This window comes from Ambystoma mexicanum, chromosome 2p, assembly GCF_040938575.1.
Source record: "Ambystoma mexicanum isolate Mex_15411 chromosome 2p, UKY_AmexF1_1, whole genome shotgun sequence".
Classification (NCBI taxonomy): Eukaryota; Metazoa; Chordata; class Amphibia; order Caudata; family Ambystomatidae; genus Ambystoma; species Ambystoma mexicanum.
In genome coordinates, this window is record NC_090923.1 from 596341728 (window position 1) to 596360415 (window position 18688).

General features: G+C 47.4%; 1 protein-coding gene across 1 annotated transcript in view; it reads right to left on the minus strand.

Moving 5' to 3' along the window:
• The window catches only part of RAD54L2 (RAD54 like 2), a 1748428-nt gene that overhangs the window by 360544 nt on the left and 1369196 nt on the right, over positions 1-18688 (minus strand). Inside the window, exons 15-16 of the mRNA XM_069644107.1 lie at positions 9854-9953; positions 8975-9180 (exon numbers count right to left, since the gene is read on the minus strand). Of these exons, the coding sequence (XP_069500208.1) occupies positions 8975-9180; positions 9854-9953 (306 nt within the window). The remainder of the gene's footprint in view (positions 1-8974; positions 9181-9853; positions 9954-18688) is intronic.

Consider the following 18688-nt stretch of genomic DNA (forward strand, 5'->3'; position numbering starts at 1 on the left):
CAAACCCAGACTTCCTCAACCACGCAAATCTTCGTAGCACAACGCTTGCAGCCATGGATCTGCTGATATCAGCAGTATCCAGTCCAGACTGGAGGCATTCCCCCATTGCCTCCTTCCCGTCTTTGACTATATTCAGTAAGCCTTCCCTTTCCTCGCCTTCCGGAATATGATCAGCCGCCGCCGAAATACAGTCCCACAGGGTATGGGTAAACCTGGCTAGGGTACAGGTGACATTTGCCGACTTAAGTGCCATACTGCCTGACGTGAAAACTTTACGTGCCCAGGCGTCCATTTTTTTATCCTCTCTATCTGGAGGGATAGTAGGATAAGCCGTTTGTTTCGAAGTGGATGCTGCTTGAATGACTAAACTCTCAGGAGTCGGGTGTTTATTCAAATATTCTGGATCTGATCCAGCTGGTCTGTATTTTCTTGGAAAAGTGCTGTCTGCAGCAGCAATGGTTTCTGGTTTCTCTCAGTTTTTCTCCACAGTCCTTTGAAGGGCCCTGTGAAAAGGGAGAACAGGATCCTTCTGAGGTCCCTTGACGATAATATCCGTCATGTCATCTTGTTCAAAAATGGGTGAAGTATTACCCCAACCCATGTATTCAACTACCCTGGTCATAAGACCCCTGTACCCAGCATCTGCATGCTCTGCAGGATCAGGTTTGGCGAACTCTAATTCTGGGGATGTGTCAACTCCACTGGCAGAATGTAGAGTATCACTTAGGTCTCCCATTCTGGATTCCTGGTCAATAAGTTTTTCAGGAACTTGTCTTGTCCCATAAGCAACCCCCAAAGGAGTAACTTCGTATTCTTCTTCTGAAGAAGACTCTTCATAAATTGCAGACATAGACTTGAAAAAGTCTAATCCAGGCAAAGGAGTGAATCTCCTTTCTTCCTCTTCCATCTGCTTCGAAGGAAATGGCAAATCCCTCCAAGTTTTCGAGGGCGTTTTCGAAGTTTTCGAAGATGACTTCGATAATGGCGTCGATGACTTATGTGGTTTTGGGGTCGAAATTATCGACATCGAGGGCGTCGACCAAGTCGTCGAAGTCTTCGACGATTTGTGTTTCTTGGCCGGCACCGGAGAGGTGCTCGACTCTCGAGGTTTCTTTGACGGTTTTACGTCGACTCGAGGGTTTTTGTATTCCTCGACGCTACTGGTCTTAGCCATAGTAGCCTTGGACTTCCCTTTGTCGTCCAACGGAGCGACCTTAGGGGTATGGCTTTTTCGAGGTGGTCGAGGCCGCATTCTCGCAAACCTCCATCATCTTTTTGCGGAATTCTTCCCACTTACTGGGAGAATCCGATTTAGTCGGACAAAGAATTTCTTCGGTCGACTCTGATGAAGAAGATGATGATGGAGATCTATGTCTCCTCTTCATTTTTTTCGATGACGAAGAATGTCTCGATCTACTTCTAGATCGAGATCTCTTCGAGTGTCTATGGCGATCCGATCCCTTAGAATCGGTCGCTTTCTTATGTTTTTTTGACAAAACCTTTTTTGAGGCCTCCCTCCCCACCGACAGTTTACCTCTCCTCTCACGAAGAGCTTTTTCGGTCATCGATTGGCAGGAGCCGCAGTCGTCGGTTCGGTGACTGGAACCGAGACACCAGAGACAAATCGGGTGGGGATCGGTAATCGACATCTGGGTATCGAAGGTGTCGAAGATGAGGACATTTTCTTCACAGAAAATAGAAGCGCGCCGTTCTCGATAGCGAAGCGATCGGAAAAACGGAAATGAAGCAACGGGCGCAGCTCGAGCTATTTATACCATCGGTGATGTCGAGAGAGTACGGAGTACGTCGAGGGACAATCAACGCCACGACTTCGAGCACAGCGCCCTCTGCCGAGAATTTTTTTTCCAGAAGCAGCGAAGCTGGAGATAACGATTATCACAAAATAAGGAATACGTGGGAGGACACAATCCATTCGAAATGGCCTATTTGGAAGCCTCGGCACCTTCAACGGCGGCAATGAAGAGGGGCTTTGCCTCAATTCTACAAGAGATAAGGGACATGCGCTCCGACATCACCCAAAAATTCGAAAAAATGGATCAACGGGTTGACAAAGTCGAGGACAGGCTCCTTCAGATTGAAACCAACCAATCGTCATCAGCAACCCTAGAGGTAGAGACAAATATGAGGCTATCTGCCCTTGAGAAGAGGGAGGAGGAGAGGTCGAGACAAATGGACGATTTTGAAAACAGGGAACGGAGAAACAACCTTAGATTTTTCGGGTTCCCCGAGGCGGAGGGGGAGACAGAGAGAGAGGTCACTCGAGTGGTGCGAGACATTATTGCCCTCCTCTTTGAAGAGAGGACTACTGAACTCACTTTTGATCGGGTGCACAGAGCAGGTGGACGGTCCAGGAGGATCCCAGTCGATTCTGGTCCGGATCCACTACTATTCGGAAAAGACACGGGTGCTGGAGGCCGCCAGGAAAGCTCAGGTGATTACATACAATTCCAAGGTCTCCATTTTTCAGGTCCTCTCCGCATATACACTGGCCAAACGTAAGATGTGCTGCCCCCTCACTCATCTGCTGAAAGAGAAGGGGGTACGATACAGATGGGACTACCCCTTCTCCCTAGCCTTCGAATACCTGGGCCAGCGGACGATGTTGATCACAGAGGACGACATCATGGGAGCCATCCAGGACTGTGATGGAACCGACACCCCGAAGGGGACCAACTGGGCCGGTTCAGGGTGGAGCAAACGACCCGGGCCCGTCAGGTGGAAGCCGAAAAAAGACCAGCGCAAGGAAATTTAGAAAAATGAACACGCCTGCTCCGGCGAAGGAGGGGGGAGTGGAACGACTCCGAGGGATGAGCACCTAGGGGACCCAAACAGCAAAGGTCCGAGAATGAGGAACACTGAGACAATCGGAGCGACTTGACCACTTGCAGGTCGGAATCTGAAGAATTGGAGGTTAAGCCGAAACTAGAGTCCCCTAGAAAAGCAAGTAGAGCAGGGGCGACCGAGGGGACGAAGCTGGGAGGGGGCTCACAAAAACGAGCTTAGCAATGAACGCCTGGCCGGGGAGAGCAGGCTGGTGGTCCGGCCAAAAGGCCAGAAATGGCGGAACTAACTGGCTGGACGCCGGGGAATGTGGGTGGGGGGACACAAATTAGTTGGGGTTTGTTTGTTTGGTAGGGAGTTTGGGGGGCAGTTGGGGCAACATTTTCAAAGTGTCCAAACGGTGAGACAATGGGAGCAAGAAGGGAGTAACAATGCGATGCTGTTGACCAATAGAGAGGGAAACAGATTATGGCTGATGGCCGGCCGGCCCTGGGTGTGGGTACCCTGAATGTGCGGGGGCTGAACACCCCCATGAAGAGGTCCCTGATTTGTAGGGAATTCAGGAGGGCGAAATTAGACCTGTTTTTTCTTGCAAGAGACACACTGGTTGAGGGGGAAAGAACCTAAAATGCGAGTGGGGGGGCAGGGGGGGGGGGGGGGAAATCGAAGAGGTCCTCCACGCTTCCCATAAGGTAAAGAAAAGAGGGGTGGCCATACTGGTAGCAAGGAACGTAGGCTTCGAGAAACAGGCCATCCTGAAATACCCAGAGGGCCGATACCCGTTTGTACGGAGCTCCCTACAGGGCTCCCCCCTAACCCTGGCAGTAGTGTATGGCCCGAACGAAGGACAAGCCCAATTCTGGGAAGAAGTAAGGGACAGGCTCAAATTGTTTGTACAAGGCCCGTTGGTGGTTGGGGGGGGGGGGGGGATTACAATATGGTTCTAGACCCAACCAAAGACAGAAAGCGGGTAGGCCCCCAAAACCTCAGACCCGCAGATGAAGCCATGGTGCGAAACTTTCAGAGGGTCAATGAGGATATGGGCCTGGTGGATACAATCCCGACCCTCAGAACAGATGTCTCCTCCTTTACTTACTACTCGACCATCCACAACTCGTTCTCTAGGATAGATTACATCTTTGTGGACGAGATCCTCCGTCCATATGTGGCAGGCTATAGGATAGACCCTGTCCCTTGGTCAGACCACGACATGGTCCAAATTACCTTAGTGGTGGGTTGGTGTGGAGAACGCAGAGGACGCTGGAAATGTAATGATGCCCTATTAAGAGACGAGGTTCACGCCCAGGATGTCCTGGGAGCCATAACAGAGTTCTTTGAGCTTAATGATAACGGGGAGGTGGACACGAACACGTTTTGGGACGCCTTCAAGGCAACCTTACGAGGAGTCCTCATAAAAATAGGAGCCCGGAAGAAAAGGGAGAGAGAGGCCCAGGAGAAAGCCCTGCGACAAAAAATAGCCCGTCGCCAGCCGTGGGGGCTCTCCGGATCAGGCCCTAGAGCGCGGCCGGGTGGCCGCACTGGAGGACTACAGGCTCCAGCTAAAAGACCTACTCCTACACAAAACGGAGAGGCGTCTCCAAATGGTCAAACAAAAATATTATGATAAAGGGGACAAAGCTGATAGGATCCTAGCCTGGAAGTTGAGGGCGGTCCAGAGAAGTAGAAGTGTGAAGGAGGTGAGGGACGCACAGGGGTCCCTTGGCTGCGACTCTCCCCATATTGGAGAGGCCTTTCGTCAATACTACAAGACACCCTATTCGTCAGAATATGAGGGAGATGATACCCAGATAGAAGACTTCCTGAACTCCATACAGATCCCATCCCTAACGAGGGAGATGGCAGAGGGGCTGGAGGGCCCGGTGACCGAGGATGAGGTGGACAAGGTGATTAGTGGGATGAAGGTGGGAACTTCCCCTGGGGAAGACGGGTTTACTGTTTATTTTTACAAGAGATTTCGCTCCTCCCTGGCCCCGTACCTAGTGAGAGTTTTCAACGCCGTGCTGGAGAGGGGCATCCTCCCCGAGTCCATGATGGGGGCCATAATAGCAGTTTTGCCCAAGGAAGGGAAGGATCCCGCAGAATGTTCCTCCTACCGCCCCATTTCGATGTTAAACATTGACGTTAAGATCCTGGCCAAGGTGGTGGGGAGGCGAAGGCAAGGGTGAGATAATATTCACAAAACAATAGACCTGTTTCACTTTGCCCAAACATCGGAGCTCGATGCATGTGTCCTCTCCCTACACTCGGAGAAAGCCTTCGATAGGGTCGAGTGGAGATATATGGAACTCCTCCTCCAAAGAAAGGGCTTCGGGACTCACATTATGAGTTGGGTAACTGCCCTCTACAGAGCCCCCACGGCAAGGGTTCAGGTGAATGGGAAGCTGCCCGAATCATTCCCCCTCTCCCGAGGGACAAGGCAGGGCTGCCCACTCTCCCCCCTGATATATGTCCTTACGATGGAGGGATTAGCCATAGCGATCAGAGCTCACCCGGACATCAAGGGAATTAGAAGGGGTGAGGTTGAATTCAAGCTGTTCCTGTTTGCGGATTATATTTTAGCCTATCTGGTAGACCCTGGCTCCTCGCTCCCTGCCTTCCTGACCTTGGTGGCTGCATTTGGGTGCTTCTCAGGCCTGAAAATTAACACTGCAAAATCTGTCTTGCTCCCAATGAGAACAATGGACCTAGAGCTAGACCCCCTGGACAGGTTTCATGGGATTACAGTGGGGAAGGTCGCTATACGGTACCTGGGGGTCCTTCTTACCAGAGACCTATCGAAATTGGGCACCACCAACTATGACCCCATAATGGCAGAGATCACATCTGATCTGAGGAGATGGGGTAAGATGATCCTCTCATGGTATGGCCGGATGACTGCAGTAAAGATGAACATACTGCCTCGGCTTCTGTACCTTTTCACAGCTCTCCCAACCACGGTCCCAGCACAGACTTTTAGAGAACTACAAAATGCGGTACGAGACTTTGTATGGCAGGGGAAAACCCCCAAGGACCGGGAGGGCCACCCTGACACTACCGAGGGAGGAGGGGGGATTTGGGCTAACAGATTTTGACCTTTATTTCTGCGCCGCCCAACTGCGGGTCCTCCAGGAGCACATGAAAGAGGGACTGGGAACGTATTGGTCATACTTAGAAGATATGGACGCCCACCCTGTAAACATGCGTGACTTCTTATGGGTCCCGCGCAAAACGATCCTGAAACACCTAAAAACACACCCGACCCTGGGAGTTCTCTGGGACATCTGGAAAGAGGGCACCAGACTGCATACCTTACCACATGGCCATCCCTGATGACTTCTCTCTGGGGTCACCCCCTCAACTTGGGTAGTAAAGGGTTCTGGCATTCCCAAACCTGGTCAGACATGGAGATGGAATGGGCTGGGCAGATGTTCAGAGAGGGCGAATTCCTTCTCGCTCAGAAATGGAAGAGCCCGGAAACCCCCTCAAAGGAAGATTGGCTGAAAAAAGTAAAAAACAGGTTTTTGATGGACAAACTGACTGCTATGGTGAACAATGATACTAGTTAATTCCTCACGAACTGGTATGGAGTGCAATAATACTGGGGTTGGGACGTTCTGAATCCGAGGTATAGATCCCGGCCCGAGCGGGGCGGGATTAGTCCCGAGATCCATGACAATCGACCTGGGGACCCAAGACCCGGGGAATGGCGGCGCTACGTCAGTCCGCGACACGGTCACTAATCGCATCACCTCCGAGGCACGGGATACGGAGAGAACATTAGGAGCCTCCCTAGACGAATGCACGGATCTGGACACGGGGTAGGGGTGGAGGGATGGAGGGTGGGCGGGGTAAGGGGTCACTCACAAAAAAATGTGGCTATAAAACCCCAAAATATACATTACAAGTACTATGTGCTTTACTGTATAATTGTCAAGTCTGTTTGCGCCTTAAAAATACAAATATGTAAGGAACAATACAAATGTGCAGACCTTTGTAGAGAAATTATGAATGGCATATCGAGTGATTTATCCTGCTGCATAATGGTAACATCCCATTCTGCAACTTGCTTTAGGAAGTGAACCAGCTGTGGCGTCTGTATGTGGAGCTTTTCTCATTGCGGAAGAAGAATTTCCTGACGTATTTAGACTAGTCACTATTTTTTTTTGTAACTTCTTTTTATTGGTTTTACAACGTAGAAGGAAATAAAGAACATTCCCCAACTCCCCCTGCCCCCTCCACCCCCCCCAAAGGCAGCTCAGACGTGTCCGTAGTTCATTTAAACCATGAATCAAAACTCCCAAGTGACCAATATGCAACAGAGAAAACAGAATCCCCCCTCGCAGCCACCCCCCCTCCCCTCCCCTCCCCTCCCTGGTACGGCTCTTCCTTGACCATGGTCCATTGCCCTCATGGATCTGTCCCCCACACCTACTGCAAATCAAGTAAACGCAGGCGCTGGGGCCGCCAACAATTTGAAAGTCATCCTTAAGGAATAGCAAGGTTTCCTCCCAGTCCCCTGCAAAAGACTTCAAATTATTGTCCTTTGCAATGCTTCGTGAGGAGTGTGCACTGCAGAGGCAGTTTACTATTACGGTTATATATGGGTGGTGCTCCCACTGGTATGGTTATGCTGTCTGTACCTTTTCTGTGTGAGGGGAGCGTGGATTGCTGATGCCTATGCTGGGCATCTTCTTTGCGATAGGAATTGGGACTGCTGAGGCCTATGCTGGCCCCGTTCTATGGGAGTGTAGTTTACATTGCTGAGGCCCTTCATTTGTCTGCTCAGCGTGAGGGTAACTTGCACGGTTCCATCTCATGAACTTTGTTCTCTATCTGAGTGGCTTCTACTGCTGTGACCCACAATTTATCTGTTTTAGGTGTAGTAATTTTGTACTGTTGAGATCTACGATGTTCCATTTCCATGTCAGGAAAGCATAATCTACTGAGCTCCATGGCAAATAATTTCTATACCCGTAACGGAGTTTGCACTCCTGCAGCCCATGCTTTACCTGTTGTATATGAGGGGAACTTCCACAGCAGAGACGTAATACTCACCTTTTCTTGTCTTGCTTTACCTTGCACTGACCCACTCCACCTGTTCTACCTGATGAAACATTGCATTGCTGTTGCCCTGGTTTACCTTTTCCGTTTGTGTGAGGAAGGCCTGCACTGCTTCTAATCAAGCTGACCTCTTTGTGAGCAAAGTGTTAAAAAAAGCTTATGTTGATATTATACCTATTCTTTGCATGCAAAGGAAGCTCAAAGTATTAGTGCTTATCTGTTCCATTTGTTAAAGTGAGCTAGTGCTATGGCACTGTGTTTTATCTGTTAACTAGTGAGAAAACCCTGCTTTTCTGTAACTATGTGGCCAGTGCGCATGACAATGATTTCCATTCAGTTCTAACCTTTTGCACTTGTCGGCTGGATGTCCCATACCTTTACTCTCTTGTGAAGAAAAAAACATGTTTAATACCTTGTTATAGCATTTACTATTTAAGTGTAACAATAGGGAGTAAAATATTCTCACCGCAAAATCTTATCTGGACCACTGAAGGTAATGCCATCATTTTGTTAATCTCATACCATAACCGATATCACATCTAACCGCAATATGTCACTCTATTCACCAAACGCAACGTCAAAAAAACAACACGCATCAAAGAGCCCAACATGCATGAACTAATGCAGATCATAATACAAATCCACGCTTGAAACAAAGATACAAGCCCACGGTCCACCCCACATCAATCGCATCATAACAAAATTCAAACAGATGCTCCAATGCATACACCCAAACCATTCACCAATGGACTGGTGTCAAAAATACCTACAAACTCACTCCACACAGCATGTTTACTTGCGCTCTGCACTTAGCAACACAACAGCAAATCAATCATGTACTGTTACCTCTGTGTCTACCAATCATACTTAACCCCTTTTCTTGCAGGTCCCAACTCACAGATCATGAAAATGGTAGCCGCTCTACTGCATAAAACCCAGTAACATGCAAGCTGGACTGACGGGGAAAAAAGAAACAACTAGGCCAAGAGATGTTAGATGGCATTGTGTCTACCTCTCAATCCCTGGCATATGGGTCGACCTGGCATACCTTTGTGACCAGAAAATGTATTAAACTCTATAGGAATTAAATTGAGTATTTATGATAGCATACCTGACATCCCCTGTTTGGTGATTTGCCGGTCATAGATCTTCTTTTCCAGAGTGTAATCAGAAACCAGGCGATAGATGTGGCACGGCTTCTTCTGGCCATAGCGATACACACGGCAGACAGCTTGCGCATCATGGCATGGATTCCAAGAAGCGTCAAACACCACCACACGGTTGGCGCCAATAAGGTTCACCCCCAAGCAGCCAGCTCTTCAATGAAGAAACAGAATGATTGCTTAACGTACAAAAGGGAAAATGGTATGGAAAGTGCATAGTTGCAATCGAGACGCAATGCGACAGAAAAGTTCAATCTAAGGCGCAATGAAACTTTCAAAGCATTTATCAATTACCTATACATCCTACATGTTTCAGCCTACTACCACCATCTCTACGAGGGTAGAGCTTTTATAATCATTACATTCATGGCACTAATATTGCTTGTTAAGATGCATGACTCCAGCACTAGTGACTATCTGCTGATGCCAACTGCCCCAGTCATGTATGAATATGCTTCATGCCCGCTTTAGAAGCCTTGAATTCACCTTCAAATAATGGAACAAAACTATATTTGCTATGTGGCAAAAGGGAACCTTTATCATTAAGCCGCTGATCTGCCCTGTCCTGGTGCTACGTTGTTTAATTCAGAAATGCTTCAGAAAATATCCTAAATACAACTTTTTCTGCCGTGGATTGTACAACACAATAAAGGACTGTGCTTTCAAACTTCCTCCCTGCTTAGAGGGCTTGTAACTCTGAATCATGCCAACTTCAATGGCCATCATTTGGACAGGATTGGGACAGACCTGCAATGATAGTTGGGGGGAAGTTGACATACAAAGCATAGGACGGCACAGGGTAAAGCTGAGGTAGCAGGGATACTTACCGGGTGGACAGCAGGAAAAGCCAGGCCTGGGTGTTATCAGGGTCATTGAAGAGGTTGATCAGCCGCTCTCTTTCTGAAGCAGATGTGCTGCCATCCAGCCCTGTGGAAGAAGAGTGAAGAGACCAAAGATATTAATGTATCAGATACAGAATCTTAAAATATCAATGCAGCCCATTCCTACTCTTCATTCCTCGTTCCAGTAAATGGGGTCAAATCTACCTCTGCCAGTGTACCCTACTTCTAATGCATCATATATATCCCAGTGTTATGGCCTAGTAACAGACCACATTGCTAAATTTCCACACGCATTGCTATGCTATTGCAACAGTTCAGTCTCTGCTACCACAGCCATATGTAATCAGCACCACACCACCACATATGTGGTAACAATTTAAGACTTTCAAAAACCAAGGCTCACAAAGTGCTCCTGGTATACATATCAGTCCAAACATGAAATGCCCATCCACTGCTCGAGACACACAACACCAATACTAGATTCTTCATATGTACAGCGATGCCAATACTGAAATCCAAACTTGCACTACTCACCTAATCCAATGATAGATCTCACAAACATCAACTGCAAAGATTCTGATTCCTAACATACTGTGAAGACGAGGCAAAGGAGTTGGAGGAGGACCACCAACAGACCAGCAGGAATGAGTGTGTGGAGTTGAGTTGCATTACAAACTAGCGGTACCACCCGGCGTTGCACGGGTCAGTAGGGAAGATCCAGGATCCGCTCTTGCACATCTGATGAGAATTTAGAGGTATGCATCCACGCTATCTGTCTCATCTCGACCCCCAGGCACAGCTCTCTGCACAACTGCACACCAGGCCTGTCTTAAAGGAGGCCTACCTCTCCCAGAGAGAGATCAGGCAGAAACTCCCCGATCTCCTGCCACAGCTCCTGCTTCACCGCGACTAGGAGGGAGTCAGCTTTCGCTTGCCTCAATTGCAGCCCTGAGATGACGTATCAACGTTTGCCAAAAGACTCAAGGACCAGCAAAGTGACATTTTATGACCGGATTTATTAGGGTAAAAGAACAAGAGTCTGTGTTGGGGTAAGCCCCAAAAGGAGACAAGCAAGTTCGGCATAAGGGTATATGTATGCCGGTAGAGGGAAGGTCTGAAACGAAAAACAAGCCAGTCGATCGAATCCTGACGAGGATCCACCTGCTTGTCCAGACACCAGTTGCAGTATCTGAGCCATTTGCCTCCTGTAGTGAATCAGTGTGGAGGGTTTGCGCACTGCTTGGATGATGCGCATTTTGTCCTCTGACAGATTGAACTGAGCTAGGGATTTGACCTCAGGAACCAGGCTGCTAAACTGAGGGATTGTGGGTAGGGATGCCACACCTGCTGCATGTTCTGGTTTAAGAACCTTGGGAATCTCTGCCAACTAGATCAGAAGGAAAGCTGACAGGTGTTTCAACGTCGAAAACCAGAACCTTGCTGCCACATTGGGGCTATAAAGATTAGGCAGGAGTTGTAAGACCTCCTTAGTTTTAGCAGAGCGTGATGAATCCAGGGAGGTTCGAGGAGGGGGGGGGGCAGAAAGGCAAACAAGACATTCCATCTCAAGCGTTTCCCCCAGAGAGCCCAGGCCTTCACCTTATCTGGAGGCATAAAGTGGGAAGATTTCTGTTGGAGGATGTTGCAAACAGGTATACACTCAGAGTCCCCAACTGTGAAAAAATCTGGGACAGAACTTGAGCATTTAATACCCACTCGTGTTCTGCAACAGATTGGCAACCTAGGGAGTCTGCCTCTGTGTTTTCTTGACAAAGTATATGGATTTCCTGAAGCCCAACAGCCAAAAGCACTAGGTGTAAACTTGGTCTTGCCTTGTTTGTTGACGTAGAACATCACAACAGAGTTGTCCGTCCTGATGCAAACTGTTGTGTTGCATATGTTGGGCTGAAAAGCTTTCAAGGCAAGAAAAATCACCAGAAGTTTGAGGTAATTGATATAATGACCTCTTGTCCAGGGTGGACCACAAGTTGAAAACCATCAAATGGCTCAACGTTGCTCCCCAGCTGAGGAGAGAGGAATCTGTTAATGTGATCTGTGGGACGGATCTAAAAATTGAGTTCCCACTATAAGATTGGTGACGTCCGACCACCAGCAGAGGTTGTTTTCCATTTCCCCGAGATAGAAATTGAGTATCTCTGCCCATCGCCTGGGACCAGGCCTGTCTCAGCGCTAATTGTGAACATCTCATCTTTAACCTTGCAAAGGGGGAGGGTTAAGAAGTAGGAGGCCATAAGGCGCAGAAGCCTCTAAAACCACCATGTGGACATGTGGGTGGAAGTGAGAAAAAGAGTATGTGTGCAATAGGTCTCATTCTGTTGCTGGTTAGAAGAACCCTGTCATGGACTGTGTTCCATCGAAAATCCAAGATGAACAGATCCTGAGAGACAGTCATTAACGATTTTCGCCACTTCATGGATAACCCCAGATTGAAAAGCAGCTGGAGAAGTATGTGCATGTGACGACAGTGACTACAAAGGAGACAGTCATCCAAATATGGATAGACGTGAACTTCTCGAAGCCTGAGAAATGCTGCAATCACAGCCATCTTCGTGAAAACTCTTGGCACCGAGCTGAGCCCGAAACAAAGAACTTGGTACTGAAAGATGAAGGAATTTGCAGTGCTCGGGCAACATGAGCATATGAAGGTATGCATCTTAAGATCCACCACGCAGAGCAAATCGTCCTTTTCAAGGGACGATAGAATTTGCAAGGACATGAATGATCATCTGGAATCTTTCTTGGGGAAAGCGCAGAACTAAGTCGGACAGGTCTAAAATAGGGTGCAGGCCAGCCTGGTTGGAAACCCATACCCACTTCCGCCAGAGGGACTTTCTCTATCGCTCTTATGTCCAGAAGCTTCTGTTGCAGGGGAGGACAGGGCGGAGGAATCAGCAGCAGGGGAAGGCGGAATTCCAAACAGGCTACAGACAGCACCCAGGTGTAAGGTCCACCAGACTCATATGGAACCGTTACAAACCATCATTTGGTGTTTTGGTCAGAGGGAGCACTGATCCCGGGGGTAGAGGCTGCTGACTGGAAGAAAAATAAATGTCCTCTGGGTTGTCCTCTGAGGACACGGGGGCCATCTTGTCTCCATCAGGAATCCACTGATTCCAATGACAGGGCCTGGGCATCCCAAAATGGAGGATACTCAGGGCACCTGCCACTTCAGCACAGAACTGCCACCAGCCGTACCCTGCTCTGTGGGCCACACACAGGTGCGCAAAACATACATTAGGAGTACATGGTTGTACTCCCACCCATGGGTGCCATAAGGGTATATACCAAGGGTCTGTTCACCAAACCAAAACGAGGAAGAGCCGCACCACCAGGAGTCCCACAGGAACTCCTGTACGGAAAACAAGACAGAGCACATGATAAAAAGCAATAAAGGACAATGATACTGAGGCCCTGTCCCTCCGATGCATTTCCAGCATCACACACGGTCAGGCTTTTGCATTTTTCAAATTTACAGCAGGCTGCTTTGTTAGGACAGATAAAGGCTTATGCAAAAACATGCTTTCCACCTACCAACTGTCTTTACAATGATATGAAATCCATCCTTGAAATGAGGAACATTCCCTCAATTACTAAATATCAGTCTAGTTAGACAGGCAATATTGATTGATGCAAATCTTACAGTTGACGATGTTAATTTCCGCTGAGGGTATGCCAAGAAAAAACTTTATGAGCAAAATTGGTGTATAACTCTCAGAGAAATATAAAATGTATAAGGAATACTATGCTCAAACTAAAAAACGTATTCCTAGATATCAGTACATTTATTCATTCATAATCATTTTAGAAGGACCTTCCTGTGGTTCAAATTTAATTTATATCATACATGTGAAAGGATCAAATATTGGAATAAAGAAAAAGATGCAACAATTACTGAAAAATGTCGCTTTCCAACTTGCTTAGAACCAAGGGAGACGCTGAAACAATAACATTTTGCATTGTCCTCATTTTATAGTGAAGAGAACACTTTTATTGATTAAATTTGTAAATATAGAGTATGATGACTGCCTTAGTTCTTTATGGGCAAGAATGATGCAAGGTAATCATAAGCCTCTAATATATGCTCTAGTTTCCTTTCGTAAACATAGAAAAGGAACTAGTATTACATGACATCAATTGATTCCATGCCTCCGTCATCTGTGTCTCTTTTGTATTGTATATATTTGTTTTAAGTAATGTGTTAATTGAAGTTTTGTTGTAATTGGTCAATGTAAATAAGAGTTTTTTGTAAAGGTTCTACTTTTTTAATGAACCATAAACACTTTTTAAAAAAGAAAAAAAAGACTTTGCAGTTCAAGTGCTTGCCCTGGTCTTCGCTAACACATTATCAGAACTGTTGAAAAGGTATTCAACTTCGAAAGGAAGGTCGAGAACCTTCTCCTGCACCTCTTTTGTAAATTTGGTTGTAAGCAACCATGTCTGCCGAGTCACATCCATGCCCAGCATAAATCCTCGGGCAGAAGTATCCACGTGATGTCCTGCAGATTCTAATAAGTCTTGGGCCAGGACTCTGGTGTCTGACAAGCCGGTCTTGAAATCATGTCTGTTCTGTGGGATGAACTGTACAGTTCCCTCCATAGCTTAATATTAGCTGCTGCTAACACTGCTTCAGTAGTTGCCTGCCAAAGCAGGAGGGCTGAGTTTGCAAAGATTTTCTTCCCTACCACCTCTAAGCGCTTATCTTCGTTTGAGAGCACCTGTGCGGCAGAGAAAAAGGTTAGTGAGGATTTGGAGTGTAGGGTGGCTGCTGCCACAACAGTTTAAGATGTAGGAGGACACGTGGATTGGGAAACATTTTTAGACGCTTGCTATCTTTACCTGGCGTCAATTTTTTTTATTTAGTTTATTTACGTGTTTGCCTGTGTGTGGCTTCTCCCACACCTTGCATGCTTCTGCCCAAAATGTGTATTTGAAGAAAAAGACCAGAGCACTCGAGACAAACATAAGAACCACTCACAACACACCGGTTTGCTGTGCAGGAGGTACAGGAGTTGGAACTTCCAAGAATGCCTTAAGATCCAACACCCTATCATGAAAGGCTTTGACTTAAGACGGAGGATTGTCGTCCTCGTCAAGCCCATCTGGCGTCGTCAGTTTGGTGACATCATCCTTCGGCATTGAAGAGCGCAGAGTAGGAGGCTCAGGCTCTTTAAGCTCAGGAACCCGCTCTAGTGTAAGAGGGAGTAAAGGCAGAGAGTCAGTCGGAGGAGGTGGAGACTCCTGAGGCTTGGGAACAATGTCCCTGAAGAGGTCCTTAAAGTATGCCCACATGGGTTCAGAGTGCAGCAGGTTTTGGAAACGGCAAAAGAATGCTTCCTCTGAAGATGGCCTTGCCGTGGGGATGGTGTAGATGAGCAGATGAAGTAATCTCTAGTAGCCGCCCCCCCACCCCCGTCATACTGGAAGCAAAGTAGGAAGACTGCATGGCACCAGGTATCGTCCCAATACCCCACCGGAGATATGAGAGACGTTATGCACTCAAACAACTGTATCGAATGTACACTTGCACTAAAGTGGTGGAAGGGAGTCGGCATACACCATAAGACATAGAAGAGATGTACGGGCGGACCGATGAGAGTAAAGTGACGTCATAAAGGGAAGACACCATGAGACAAACAATATAAGAATAAAGAATGAAGGTGTAATCCAAGTTACAAAGTTATCAAGCATAAAGAGATGAAGAAATCATATATGCCGAGAAGACAAGCGAGATGAAGCTCAACAAATGTATAAATGCATAAACGCAATGGGTTACATAGAAGCTTACTGAAGTAGAAACTATTACATGAGTAAAGCGGTCATGATCTAAAGATTGACGTTGGATTGTGTCAAAACTACCTCACACACAACCCGGGACTGCAAAACAAACACTTCAGAAAACAGCTTCCTTGCGAGGAACAGAGAATATTTGTTTTACTAAGACTAAAAATGACAGCAAAACCTCATTGTAAAGTAAAAAGGGAGTTAACCAGGATAAACTATGAACAAAGGGCACATTTCTCATAGATTACGTAGAAGTGAAAACATCTGCAAATATTGGATAATCAAGAGTGCAGAAAGCACAAGTAAGATGGAGCAACCAAGTCTCCAGAGGCCAATAATAGCACCCAGCACAATGAAATCAAATAGCAGTAAATAGGTCGAAATTGACAAATTTGTGGTCTACTGACACGTGATGCAAGACTCGAAAACAATGTGTATTCATTAAGCCTCCGACGAAGATAGAAGTGTATCCAGACTCCCTTAAAAATCCTCTTAGGCAGAAACCTGTGCAGTTCCCTCTGGGACCACTGCAAAAGATTTAGGACTACAGGTGTTTGGCAGTAAACCGACTTGGTAGCAGTCTGTACCACACAGATTCACTTGGTAGCTGTGGCTGAGCAGTCAGACTTCCCTCAAGAAGAGTTAGGCAGTATACAGAGTATTCACATTAGGTCAAGAGCACACAATAGAACAAGTAAACACTGACCAGGGCTTGGTGTAAAAGAGATATAATTATTTATTTAAAACCACATCTAGAAAAACACACAGGCACTAATAGTAAGCAATTCAAAAACACGGTCACTAAAAGATATACACTCCCTTAAAAGAATATTAGACAAGTCTTAAGTAAAGCCCCACTTATTTTCAGACAGCGGTGAGCGCTTAACGTAGATGGCACTCTAATAGTTCGTTTTAGAAAGGGAGAGAAAAGCAGAGAACAAGTTGAAACAGATCCCAACACTTATCAGAACATAACAAGAGAGGAAGGCAAAGTAAAACCGTGAAGTTAGAGTCAAGAGGCCGGATCCACTTTGAGGATCCAAACGAAATGTGTCCAAGGTCACACGGTTGCAGTGCAAAAATGTCTTGTAAAGGTTCAAAAAGGAGTTGGACCAGTTAGAGGGTCAAGGCGGCCAGCCCAGTCCAGAAGGTTAAGGGGTTATTATTACCTTGTAGCAATCTTTAGAAAGGGAGGCCTGGCAGACACGGTACCTTAAAGTGGTGAGAACGCTCCAGCGGGGGCAGTTGTTCCTAGCAGCGGGTGCAAGTCGGTGCTTCGTCCAGGGGAAGAGAGGATCTCGTCGTGGAGGAAGACAGGAGTCCGTTGCACTGCCAGGGAAGAAACCAGCCGCGGAGTTTCTCGGGTACAAGGAGCGGTCCGGTGATTCGCGGTTCAGTGGTGAGTGGCTATCCGGCGGCCGGGGTGCTTGGCACGGGCAGTTCGACCACAAACCTGGCTGGGGTGCGAAGAAAGAAAGGTAAACTGGTTGTGCCCACCAGTCAGGGGAAGAAGCCTCTCCAGTCGGGAGATCTTCTCTGTCGTCGGGAAGTGGTGAGTCGGTTCTGCAGGGCTCCACCGGTGGTGTCGTGGTAGGTTGGCTCAGCTTCTCCCTCGTCGGATTCTCAGGTCCTGTGGCGAATTCTGAAGTTCCAGTCCCCAAAGCCCTGCTTTTATGCAGAAAACCCCCATTCACTCAGCCTAGCTGTCACTCAAACATGCTAAGTGGTGAGCCGGCCGGCTCACCACTTGGGCCAATCAGGACGGAGTGCGACTTAAGTTGCCTAGGCAACTCAGTCCAGGGTGCCTAAACCCCCTCCCACACCCCCTGTGGTACCCAGACAGAGTGGCACCACTTTTGGAGGCTTCTGTGGAGAAGCCCGCCAAAAAGTGGAACAAAGGGCTCGACTTGGGTTGGAGTCACAGAAGAGAACACAAACGCCATTTTAGAATAGAGTTTTGGCAAAAAATACCAAACAGAGAATTAATATTAATTAAATAAAGCGGTGGTATGTTCGAGGCTATGAGAATTAAATAATTAAAGTTGGTAGCCTCGAACAATGGGAAAATCCCATTGGAAAATATTTGCGGTCGAATATAAAAAGTAGTTTCCACTGCCACCAGCCAAAACTCGATCAGGGGGGACGGAGACGTGCCCCCTCGACTAAGAGACCCCAGGGCAATCGAATTGCCCCGACCAGTACATCCACAATATGATGGTTTGTACTGGTTTCTGTTAATAATTTGGGACTAGTAAAGCCAATGGTGACTTTACATGCCCTGGGAGACAGTCAGTCAGTCAGTCCCAGGGTATGGAGTCTCTGGTGGGGTGTCACTATGACCCCCCCCTGTGTTACTGCACGGAGGGTGCTGTGTAACACACATAGGAAAACATATGAGACCCTATGGAGTAAAGGACCCCATAGCCCATAAAACACATTACCAGTCAAAGGAATACCATAATCATGTCCAAGAGTGGGAGAAAAAGAGTCTCACGCTTGGCAGGAGGAAAAAACAAACCCCAGAAATCCAGCAAAGCTGCTGGGGGACTCACTAGGTTAGGAAATTCAGACTAAAGAGAGAATTCTCCCTAACAAATCCCAGATAAGAAAACAGCCAGCAAGGTCAACTATAAAGGAGAAGCCTTGGCTCATGGTCTAGCTGATGAAATGATAGGTTAATTGACCAATGTGGGCAGTGGTCCGATGACGTTCTCTGCACCTGGGTTTCGTTGTGTTCACGTGCTGCTAACAAGCCGAATGTCCAAGGTTGGGAGAGTATACCAACCAAGCATGAGTGGCTATGTAGCGACATGCTATACAATGTTGCAGGAGCCAATACGCAGTTTTTAGAATCAGAATTATGGGCCTCATTAGGAGTGTTGCGGTAGTGCTACCGGCGCTGTTTTTACCTCGCCGCAACATTCCGAGTTTGCCGCTCTGCACGCCTGGTCAGACCAGGCGTGCAGAGTGGCACCCGCGAGCAGACTAGGATGGTAGCAGCGGTACCGTTGATAACGA